The sequence below is a fragment of the Podarcis filfolensis genome (assembly GCF_964270895.1).
Source record: "Podarcis filfolensis genome assembly, chromosome: 1".
Taxonomy (NCBI): Eukaryota; Metazoa; Chordata; class Lepidosauria; order Squamata; family Lacertidae; genus Podarcis; species Podarcis filfolensis.
This window is the reverse complement of record NC_139604.1, coordinates 19,025,617-19,037,340: the sequence shown is the minus strand read 5'-3', so window position 1 is coordinate 19,037,340 and position 11,724 is coordinate 19,025,617. Positions and strand designations below refer to the sequence as shown.

At 42.7% G+C, this 11,724-nt stretch overlaps 2 protein-coding genes across 3 annotated transcripts in view; one reads left to right on the top strand and one right to left on the bottom strand.

Moving 5' to 3' along the window:
- The first annotated feature begins 242 nt into the window (after window positions 1–242).
- METTL5 (methyltransferase 5, N6-adenosine) lies at window positions 243–10,885 on the top strand. Of its 2 annotated transcripts, none has more exons than XM_083572731.1 (8): window positions 243–288; window positions 1,650–1,770; window positions 3,102–3,216; window positions 4,718–4,899; window positions 6,165–6,247; window positions 6,504–6,555; window positions 8,260–8,309; window positions 10,581–10,885. In XM_083572731.1, exons 2-8 carry the CDS (start codon window positions 1,662–1,664, stop codon window positions 10,644–10,646), a joined length of 657 nt encoding a protein of 218 aa, XP_083428857.1. In that variant the 5' UTR covers window positions 243–288; window positions 1,650–1,661; the 3' UTR covers window positions 10,647–10,885. The 2 variants fall into 2 exon arrangements, with proteins under 2 accessions (XP_083428857.1, XP_083428856.1); XM_083572730.1 differs by lacking the exon at window positions 243–288 and adding an exon at window positions 446–631.
- The window catches only part of SSB (small RNA binding exonuclease protection factor La), a 22,209-nt gene continuing 20,417 nt past the window's right edge, over window positions 9,933–11,724 (bottom strand). The window contains exons 11-12 of the mRNA XM_083571289.1: window positions 11,523–11,651; window positions 9,933–10,799 (exon numbers count right to left, since the gene is read on the bottom strand). Coding sequence (XP_083427415.1) covers window positions 10,699–10,799; window positions 11,523–11,651 — 230 coding nt within the window. The 3' untranslated portion in view covers window positions 9,933–10,698. The remainder of the gene's footprint in view (window positions 10,800–11,522; window positions 11,652–11,724) is intronic.

The window sequence follows — 11,724 nt, the reverse complement described above, 5'->3', positions numbered from 1 at the left end:
GCTGCTGATCCCTTATTTTCTAGGCTGCTGATTTTCAAATCTGAAAGTTGCTTATTTTCACATCTGAAAGTTGACAGCTATGCTTGTGCATCGAAAGTGACAGTTTCCATCCCATTTCTCGCGTTTCCAGGGCAGGCGCCGGATTCCTGCTCCGGGTTTTCGCTGCAGCAGCAGCAAGAGGAACTAAAGCGAGGGGGCTGCTGTTTCTTTTGTGTACAGGGGATCCCTTAAGAAACCGCACAAAGCGGAAATGTGATCTTCCGTGGCGTGGAGGCTGCAGCGAAGAAGGTAAAAGGCATCTTCTTGGAAGACACTTCGGGTGCTTATTCTTGTGAACAACTATTTGACTTTTAGAAGGCATCTGAAGTTTTTTCAGGGAGTTTTTTTTTTTAATGCTTGAAGTTTCATTGTGTTTTTAATATTTGGTTGGGAGCAGCCCAGTCAGATGGGCGGCATATGAATGATAAAATTAGTATTATTTTATTTTCCAAAAAAGAAACCTCGTTGCTGCTGTTGCTCTTTGCACTATCTTCTCGGGAACACGAATACAACGCTGGAAGAGAAGCTCCTTTTCCCTTTGGGACAGTTGCTGTCTCGTTCAGGCTTCATTCAGGTGCAGCTTTACTTCCGAGTAAGCGTGCAAGGGGGCTCGATTTTTTTATTAAATTTTTATTAAATTATTTTTTAATTGTAATCAAATAATAGCCTCATTATAACAATACCTAATTGTGATTCAATTACTAATGCCAACTGTTCCAATACCAGGGGGCTCGATTTTGAGCTCTCCCCAATTTTGAGAAATTCCCCAATGATCTCTCATGTCTCACGATTCTTGAAGCACATTAAAAAATATTGGTCCACGTATACTGAAGGCCTGATGGCTTCAGTTTCATAAGGCCTGGCACCATTTTCTTTCCTGCCTGTTTCTCTCCTTACTAGCATCCAGCCTGAGAGTCTGTGCTCTTTTTAAATTGGCCTGAAGAAAAGTTTTACTCTATTGTAGGGTGGGGTTTTGTTTTGTTTTAGTGGGGTGCTACCATTTCACATTATTTTGCTTATTTGTTCCAACTGTCATAGCGCTGCAGCATTTCCTTCTCTTGGCAGTTTTCAAAAGAGTGATTTGTTTGGTTTTACGGTCATGTGTTTTCTGTATTTAATTCATAAGCTTGTTTTATAGCATTGTCATCGTACCTTGTATGGTGCCTGGAGGACTGTTATATTGTGGCTTTTAAATTGAAGGGATGAATAAGTGAAAAATTCTAAGTGTTAGAAATTGAAAGAAAAGTTGGAAGGCATCTGAAGGCAACCCTGCATAGGGAAGCTTTTAAATGCTGGATGTTTTATAATTTTTTTAATATATGTTGGAAGCCACCCAGAGTGGCCAGTACAACCTAGTCAGATGGGCAGGGTATAACTAATAAAGTTGTTGTTTTATCGTGCTTGGTAACATGTTATCTTTTTTTACAAATTTAATCTGTTGACTCGCTGCTGTATTATTTATGTTCTTTCCTAAAACTTTAATAAATATAGGTGGCAGAGGACAAAAACAAAGAAAAACAGGAATTGTGCTCTTGAACCCAGTGCATGCATGTAACAATCATGTCCATGTTTAATTCCTATGTATATCTGATTATAAATTTCCCTTCAAGCTTAAACTAAACATGAAGAAGTTAAAACTTAAAGAACTGGAGAGCAATCTTCAACAAGTTGATGATTTTGAGAATCCAAAACTTCTGCTTGAGCAATATCCAACAAGACCACATATTGCAGGTAAATCTCAATATTTTTTCTATTTCTTAACAGTATGGCTAACATACTCAGAGGAGACCTATTGAAAACAAAAGGGTTAAGCTAAAAATGACTAACTTAAATTTATTGATTTAAATGGATTTACTGTGACTTGGATGCAACCCTATAAATCTATTCTGCAAATGCTAATTCAAGAAAGCAGCCTCATTCTAGAACCTATGGTGTGGATTATGTATATAGCAATCATGTATATTTAGCATTAAATTTAAGTCATGTGGGCAGCAAAAATTCTCATTAAGAAGCTTTAAGTTGTGGATAAAACATGTTTTTCTCCTGGGGCTGTCAAGGAAGTCAAGAGCTAAATTTGTATCCCTGGAGCTTAAGTTGCTAATTGATGGTGAATATTGAATTATGACTGTCTTGTTATGCTTCTGAAAAGCAAGAGTCCATGTTCAAAATGGTTTAGTGGAAGAACACATGCTATCAAGATAATTCCCATATTTTGGGGTCATGAACAGAAACACGTTCTTGTTTGACTTGTTCTGTGCTAATCACTGGCTTGAGCCACCTGGATTTTTTACAACCTGTCTTGCAAATATATTTACTTTAGTCTTCTTAGCTTGCCTTGCCCACTTGCTTTTCCAGCTGCATTGGCTCCCGGTGGAGTACAGGGTCAGATTTAAGGTGCTGGTTTTGACTTTTAAAGCCCTTCACGGCCTAGGACCCTCGTACCTACGAGACCGCCTCTCCTGGTATGCCCCACGGAGAGCCTCAAGGTCCATAAATAGCAACACCCTAGAGGTCCCGGGCCCTAAGGAAGTTAGATTAGCCTCAACCAGAGCCAGGGCCTTCTCAACACTGGCTCCGGCCTGGTGGAACGCTCTGCCTCATGAGACCAGGGCCCTGCGGGATCTGATTTCTTTCCGCAGGGCCTGTAAGACAGAGTTGTTCCACCTGGCCTTTGGCTCAGAATCAGTTTGATTCCCTTCCCCTTTTTCTTTTTCCTTTCGCCTCCTATCATGAGATTGCTCCCTAATTGTTTTAATATTGTATCTTAATCTTTTAAATTGTATTTTAATCAACTTGTTTTTATTATTGGTTGTTAGCCACCCTGAGCCTGGTCTTGGCTGGGGAGGGCGGGGTATAAATAAAAATGTATTATTATTATTATTATTATTATTATTATTATTATTAAGTTGGCTGGTTGGCTGGGAGTGCTTGGACTTAATAGGAAACTATTCAGCTGGCGAAAAGGGGATAGATTAGAGGCCTGCAATTCATTCCAGCCTTACAGTATGGTTTTGTATTTGCCCGGAACCTGTCACCTGTATTTCTTTGTTTTTGTCATCTAGCATGTATGCTTTATACAATTCACAATACTTTCGGTGATATTGAAAACAAGACTGTTGCAGATCTTGGGTGCGGTTGTGGTGTCTTGAGCATTGGAAGTGCCATGTTGGGAGCAGGGTAGGTCCCTTACAGCAATGTGTTTCTTGCTTTCTCATAATGGGTGCCGATACTGGATGTATTTCTGAAAAATGATAAAAGTGTGTAACCAGAAAGCCTTGATGAAGCCAGTCAACCTATAAAAGTGCAGTTAGTAAATTTTAGAAAGGGTTTTACGTTAAAGGCTAGCGTCCTGATCTGGACCTGTACTAAAAGACCTGGACCTATTATACATGTGCATTAGGAAATCCCTAATACAGTGGTATCTTGGTTTACAAACTTAATCCGTTCCAGAAGTCTGCTCTTAAACCAAAACCATTCTTAAACCAAGGCGTGTTTTCCCTAATGAGGCCTCCTGCCGCCGGTGCCCTTCCATCGTTCGGATTCTGTTCTTAGACCAAGGTAAAGTTCTCAAACCAAGACACTATTTCCAGTTTTGCGAAGTTTGTAAACCGAATTGTTCTTAAACCAGACTGTTCTTAAACCGAGGTACCACTGTACTGAGTGAAACCATTGGTCTGTCTAACTCAGTATTGTTTATAGTGAATTGCAGTGGTTCTGCAGAGTTGCAGTTTGGGGACATTTCAATCCCACCTATTGATGCTGGGGATTGAACCTGGGACCTGCTGAGTAATGGCTTGTATCCATATTGATTTGAAAACTGCAGGCATAAATTGGATACACTGCTGAGTAGGGATGCAGTCTAGCCATGCTTTGTTGCTTTGAATATAATGTGTATTCCTAAATACACTGGCTGCCTTCAAACGCCACACTGAGCCACAGAGTATGGTTTGTTTAACTTGACTGTGCACAAAGCTCATGTGTTTCCCCACTTTGCTCCTCCCTTAGTCAAGTGGGGAAAGTAAGACCAGTCCTTCTTTCACAGTACACATATACCAGGAATAGGGACGCAGGTGGCGCTGTGGTCTAAACCATTGAGCCTCTTGGGCTTGCTGATCAGAAGGTCGGTGGTTTGAATCCCCGCCACGGAGTGAGCTTCCAGCTCCTGCCAACCCAGCAGTTTGAAAGCACACCAGTGCAAGTAGATAAATAGGTACCGCTGCAGCGGGAAGGTAAACGGCGTTTCTGTGCGCTCTGGCACTTGTCACGGTCCTCCGTGCGCCAGAAGTGGTTTAGACGTGCTGGCCACATGACCCAGAAAACTAACTGTGGACAAACGCTGGCTCCCTCGGCCTGAAAGCAAGATGAGCGCTGCAAGCCCTTTGACTGGACTTATCCGTCCGGGGTCCTTTACCTTTTACCTATACCTGGAATAACATCAACATATTCGTAACTCAAACAAAATTTTAAAAAAATCCTTCGAGTAGCGCCTTATAGACCAGCTCAGTTTGTTATTCGTATGAGCTTTCGTGTGCATGCACACTTCTTCAGATACCACTTCAGATAAGTGTGCAAGCACACGAAAGCTCATACCAATAACAAACTTAGTTGGTCGGCAACCTACCTGTAACTAGAAATATTCATAACTGTAATTGCTGTTTTTCATTTTCCCCTTTTCCAGGTTATGTATAGGATTTGACATAGATGCTGATGCCTTGGAAGTATTTAGCAAGAACGCTGAAGAATTTGAGCTGACAAATATTGATTTGGTCCAGTGCAATGTGTGTTCTTTGTCTGACAGAATGCCAAAAACCTTTGATACAGTCATTATGAATCCTCCCTTTGGAACGAAGCACAATAAAGGTTGGTAATGATGCACCCTTATTTCCAGTGATAAAGCAACTAGCTTTACAAACTAAATGTTTTGTAATTACGCTTCTCGGCAATTTCTTTCGGTACTTACTTTTGGATTGTGTTAAGGGTGGCGATTTCTAAAGTCTAGTGCCATTTTTTTTAGGCTGCATGTGTGGTGTTAATAAGGATTTATCCTCATGCATCTTCCATATATTGGAAGACTCATTTCACCAATCCTGTTTTGCTCTCCTCCTAGGCTGTGCAAACCCAATTCCTTCTGTTCTTCAAAAGTGTTCACTTTCTTTCTACATTTAGCACTAGATTTAGGATAGAGGCTTGTGATGTTCTGCTTGTTAATATTTCCAAGCATATGCTACTTTAGCCAGCATATTGTAGCCATCTAATAGGGGGCATCTAAAAGGGACATGGGTGGCGCTGTGGGTTAAACCACAGAGCCTAGGATTTGCTGATCAGAAGGTCGGCGGTTTGAATCCCCGGGACGGAGTGAGCTCCCGTTGCTTGGTCCCTGCTCCTGCCCACCTAGCGGTTCGAAAGCACGTCAAAGTGCAAGTAGATAAATAGGTACCGCTTCGGCAGGAAGGTAAACGGTGTTTCCGTGCACTGCTCTGATTCGCCAGAAGCGGCTTAGTCATGCTGGCCACATGACCCGGAAGCTGTACGCCGGCTCCCTCGGCCAATAAAGCGAGATGAGCACCGCAACGCCAGAGTCGGTCACGACTGGACCTAATGGTCAGGGGTCCTTTACCTTTATTTAATAGGGGGCAAAAACCTTCCCTGTTTTTTTGGGGGGGGGTTGGGTGGGCGGAGTAAGTCATCTGAAAATGGCAAAAGTTTTACTGAAGTTTAGGCACATCGCTTCTGTTCCTTCCCACTCGTCAGTAAGGTCTGTCACCTATTGCAGAAAGATGCATTAATTCGTTTAAGGTTGTAGCTAAAAGCATGATGTTGGACAGGAACAGGTAGCTAAAATATTTACTCTTCTTGGGCAGGGAAGCTGAATATTCAAATATACTGTTTAATTAGGCTTTCAATGCTGAAAACCTGGAAGAGACACATTTGGCTTCCAAATTAAAGAAAACATTTTTTTCCAAAAGTGATGCAAGTTTCACTTGATGCTGCCGGTCAAAGCTTAAAATCAATTTAATGTTTGTCATCGCACCTTTCAAGATTGCTACCTGTTTCAGTAAAACAAGTTTTGCTTTGGCTCATTCAATAGGCGATTTGAAACTTAACAACCATCTTTAATTTCCTAGGCATGGATATGGCTTTTCTCAAGACAGCATTGCAGTTGGCAAGAACAGCTGTATATTCCTTGCACAAGACTTCGACCCGACAGGTACATCTCAAACAAGTTTGTCTTCTTTCCACCTACAGTACAGGAACTGAGTGGGTCAGAACTTATGGGAGCTCTGGGGACACAAAGATCATAATTTCACGATCAGCTACATTAGAAGTCAGTGTTTAGGATTCTTACCCTTTGGTCATGATGGAAGCAGTCCTATCGCAGCTGTTGCGTCAGTTCAAAAGATCAGGCACGCTTCTGCCGATTGTCAAGGTGACCACTAAACACCTTGCATTTCTTCCATGCTTAGCATATCCAGAAGAAAGCAGACGAATGGAACGTGAAAATGGAAGTTTTAGCAGGTAAGAGCTGACTGTTTAGATCAGCCTTAAAAGGCACATGGTTCCCCTTGCTGGAGGTTTGGGCTAGATGGGAGGCTGTTGTGAGGAAGAGCAACCTGAATTTAATAAAAAATGAAAACACAGGTTACGCCTAATACAGTCAAACCTCGGTTGTTGAACGTAATCTGTTACAAAAGCCCATTCGGCTTCTGAAACGTTTGGTAACCGAGGCGTGGCTTCTGATTGGTTGCAGGAGCTTCCTGCACTCAAGCGGAAGCCGCATCAGATGTTCGGCTCCCGAAAAATGTTTGAAAACCGGATCGCTTACTTCCGGGTTTTTGGCGTTCGGGAGCCGAAACGTTCCAGAACAGAGGCGTTTGGGAACCGAGGTTTGACCGTATTTGGGTTGTCTTATAGTGCCTAAAAAAATGAAACTCAAAAGAGCTGCTTCCAAAAGTCACTTTGTAAGAGCTACAACGATGCTGACTTGATTACGTACGCTATAGGAGCCACTTTTGCTTTTTCCGGTTGAGTTGCCCTGAGAACTTGGCTATTAAGGGAAATAAGTATGGTTAAATAAGAGCAGACAATTTTTAAAAATCTTTTAAATTGCATTTTAGAAGTAGATCAGGTGCTTTACTGCTTGTCCGATAATGTAGGCCCCCCTCATGCAAACCTTAGACAAATAATGTCCCTGACCTCCAATATCCATTTTATTTTAATTTATATCCTGCCTTACCTCCTGCTGTTTTTGGACTACAACTCCCATCATCCCTCACTAGCAAGACCAGTGGTCAGGGATGATGGGAATTGTAGTCCAAAAAACACCTGGAGACCCACATTTGGCAAACACTGGGATAGATTCTTCTAAGACAGATTGTTGTTGTTTAGTTGTTTAGTCGTGTCTGACTCTTCGTGACCCCATGGACCAGAGCACGCCAGGCACTCCTGTCTTCCACTGCCTCCCGCAGTTTGGTCAAACTCATGCTGGTAGCTTCGAGAACACTGTCCAACCATCTCGTCCTCGGTCGTCCCCTTCTCCTTGCGCCCTCCATCTTTCCCAACATCAGGGTCTTTTGCAGGTAGTCTTCTCTTCTCATGAGGTGGCCAAAGTATTGGAGCCTCAGCTTCAGGATCTGTCCTTCCAGTGAGGACTCAGGGTTGATTTCCTTCAGAATGGATACGTTTGATCTTCTTGCAGTCCATGGGACTCTCAAGAGTCTCCTCCAGCACCATAATTCAAAAGCATCAATTCTTTGGCCATCAGCCTTCTTTATGGTCCAGCTCTCACTTCCATACATCGCTACTGGGAAAACCATAGCTTTAACTATATGGACCTTGTAAGACAGATTACAAATATCAAAATGCTTTTTTCAAAAAAATGCAGCATGCATAACAAGCCTGCAACAACCTTCCTCGAGGGCAGCAGATGGTAGATAGTCCTCCTTTTTGGCGAGTGCATTATTCATTTAGCTCAGGCTTTGTTTCTTTCAGCTGCCTGCTTCCCTCTCCCAGAATCCTTATCATACAGCATCTGATGGCCCTGGAAAAACAGGCCGTGTATCTAAAATGCATTTAGTCCGTGGAAACTTGTGTTTCCTTCCTTATTCCAATTAACCTGCTTTTGCATCATTATTCCCTAATGCTTTTGCCGTTTACACCCAGAGACATAATTGCCTGATACCATCCATTACAGCTTAATGTGTTTACTCATTTTGTTTTCAGAACTGAGATACGACCTACCAGCCTCGTTCAAGTTTCACAAGAAGAAATCGGCAAGTATTAAATCACTCTTGAGCCAGAGTGAATATAGGAACTTGGTAGTTTTAACTGAAGCATGGGCTTAGGACCACGTATGAAAACCTTTTAGGCAAGGAGCTCTGTGTATTCTGTGACTGAACTGTTCAGGCACTAAAGGTGGATCCAGGAACAGAAATCAGGATCCCGAGAATCAACTCTGTGGGAGCAGAGACCTTAAGAATGGCTCAGCCCTAGAAGCCACTTAACTCTAACGTATAACATGAAACCTGTTTTGAACATGATTATGTATACAGTGGTACCTTGGTTCTCAAAACCCGGAAGCAAGTGTTCCGGTTTTTGAACAATTGTTTTTGTTTTTGCTATTTATTTTGCATTTTTGAGGCTTTTTCAGTTAATTTGTTTTTGTGACTGTGTGGAACCCCAGTTCAGCTGCTGATTGATTGTGACACTGCGGAAATGGATAAAAGCCCCCAATCCAAACAATTTTTATCATCTATAATACTGTCTTATTTATTTTATAGTACAGTACATTGATTATTGCTTTCATTTTAATGATCAGTGGTCTCGTTAGATAGTAAAATTCATGTTAAATTGCTGTTTAAAAGTCTGGAACGGATTAATCCGTTTTGCATTACCTTCTATGGGAAAGCGTGCCTTGGTTTTGGAACGCTTTGGTTTTGGAACAGGCTAAGTTTGAGAACCGAAGTACCACTGTACAGGTACACATCCCCCTAAACAAACTGGTGGTGATACAAGCAGGCGGTACAACCTAAGTGTTGGCCAGCAGAGATCCAGGTAAACATTACACTAAGCCTCTGTTTACTAACAGAGCATGAAGTCATCTGTGTCCTGCTGGTCCACATTATGGATTACACCATATTGATTTTTCACACGCAAGTGCTGTTGCTAGAAAGCACCATATTCAAGTAGAAGCAAAAATATACAAGGTGGATACACCCACCTATTTTCTCACAGGCAACCCACCCCCAATCTTTCTCACATATACAGTGGTGCTTCAGGTTACAGACTCCGCTAACCCAGAAATACTACCTCGGGTTAAGAACTTTGCTTCAGGATGAGAACAGAAATCGTGCTCCTGCAGCGCAGCAGCAGCAGGAGGCCCCATTAGCTAAAGTGGTGCTTCAGGTTAAGAACGGACCTCCTGAACGAATTAAGTACTTAACCCGAGGTACCACTGTACAGGGTTATCCCCACTCAGGTTTTTTTTAAAGGCCCTCTGCAGTACTAAGCAACTCCCTGCTGGCAGGCAAGCAATAACTGAGCAAGCAAGGTGGCCCTTCTTCCTTCTCTTCTCCCCCCCCCCATTTTGGGGGGAAAAAAGGCCCTCTAAGGGGCTCTATGTGGCTGGTGGGGAGAAAAATGGCAGTTTCCTCTTCCTTGACTCTCCCCGTCTAAAAAAAAAAAATCCCATGTGGCAAAGCAAGAAAAACCAACTTAAATGACAGGTGCCCCTGGTTGCTTGAGGGATGCCAAGAAAGGCTTTTACAGACACCAGGTTGATCACACACAACCCAACTCCCATTGTGGTGGTAAACAGAAAAAGCAAATGAAATTCAAAGGTAGCTATTTAACAGAAGCAGTGGCAAGCAGTTCAGAATCGAATCACTCAAGTCGGGTAACTGTACACATTTTGCTTTATTTAAGCCCACCTTTCCCATCAAACTCAAGACGGTGGTACACCTATTGTTCCACTTTTGAAACTTAATGCAATATAATTCATTCAATTCCAACACTGAAGCACGTTAAGTTTATTTGGTATCTACTAAATACAACTTTTGTACATAGTTTTGAATGAAGGTGGTTCAGTTTTCTTGAGCCTTTCCCCTTTGGCCCAGGGGTTACGGAGGTGGGCAGAGATTTTCCTGCAGAAGCCTTTCCCGGTACCCACGGCTGCCCTGCCTTTCCCCACTGCTGAAATTAGGCTCGAAAAGAGCATTCAGTTGCAGCTAATAGAAAAGGTTGCCGTAATTAGTGTGTGTGGCCCACAAAAAGAGTTGGCAACTCTTGGTGCATTGTATAACAAACAATTTATGCTTTTATCCAGGCCACAGTCCCTGCCCCCAATCCTCCAGAGCATACTGGGGGGGGGGGGGGACATGCAGGGGGTTGTAAGGGGAGAATAGAGGGAAAAGGGAAGTCCCATTTATGCTAAGAGGGACAACACAGTTCGATTTCACTCCAATAGCTATTATAAAAAGATATGTTTTTTAAAAAGAAAAAAATCCCAAAGAAATATAACTCTTTCTTCTATCCCCTTTTTGCAGGTGGACATCGAAGTCGATTTTATTAGATTCTCTTGCAGAAAACAGGATGAACGGAGGAATGATTGAAAACAAATCATTTGTTTCTTTTAAGCAAAACCCTCAATGCTTTTTTGGAGGGCTATTCTGCATCTCCAGCTCCATTTTCTGTCTTTAGCTGTTTGCGGGCAGGCTCTTCCTTCTCAGCCTCTTCCAGTGGTCTTTTCTTTGGACTCGCCGCCCCTAAAAACATCCAAGAGTTAACTCGGTACTTGATCTATAAAACAGCCAGATCCGTACCTCTGCCAATAAAGCAAGTATTACTGAAACTTTTTGCGCAACCGTCCTTGGTGCCTCTCTCAGAACACCACCAAATGCTTATGCTACGTATTTGAATGGAACAATATCGAGGAATGCTTGCGACCATCAGACAGCCATTTTCCCCTTGGACCTGCAGCTGTTCAAGGTGAAACAGATTCAGCTGTAAAGTGACTATTTTGAAGTAACAGAGGCCTCTGAGCCTATTTTGACTGATCAGCCATTTCCCCCCAGCTGCAAAAGCCTGAACAAGCTGGATGGTAAACACAGCCCAGTGTGCTGGGAATGTATTTTGGCGTTGAGCTATGAGTTGCCAACCAATCTTACTGGCCTTCTGGCTTTTTCGTGGAGATTAATACTGCCTTTTTATTACTTGCCCTGCCAAGGCTCCTTGAAAGATCAGGTTGGCTGGAGCCTCTGTTGCACAGCACTATTTTTGCCTGTTCCGGGTAAACCATTCTGCAAAGACATTCAACCTAAAGTATGTGAGACTTGAGTTGCTGAGGCTTATTCCTTACCTAGCCCTTTTATTCTGCAGTGGGAAGCTGCATTTGGAACCAGGAAAAACCCCAGCCAGTATTAAGAGTATGTGATACTAAACCCAATGCATGCATTCAGAATCTTGTTCTAATAAAGGAAAGCGCTCACCTGTCACACTTTCGTCTTCCCCCTCTTCTTCATCTTCACTCTCAAACTTCGTTTTCTTGCCTTGGAATTTCACTTTCCTGTCCTGCGCACCTTGAGGTCCCTTGCCACCTTTTCCTTTACCTTTGCGGCCTGTTAGGCAAGAATAGGCACGTCTTAGGCCGCTTAATATTCAGCTTTAGGGGCTTCCCGCAACGCATCTCAA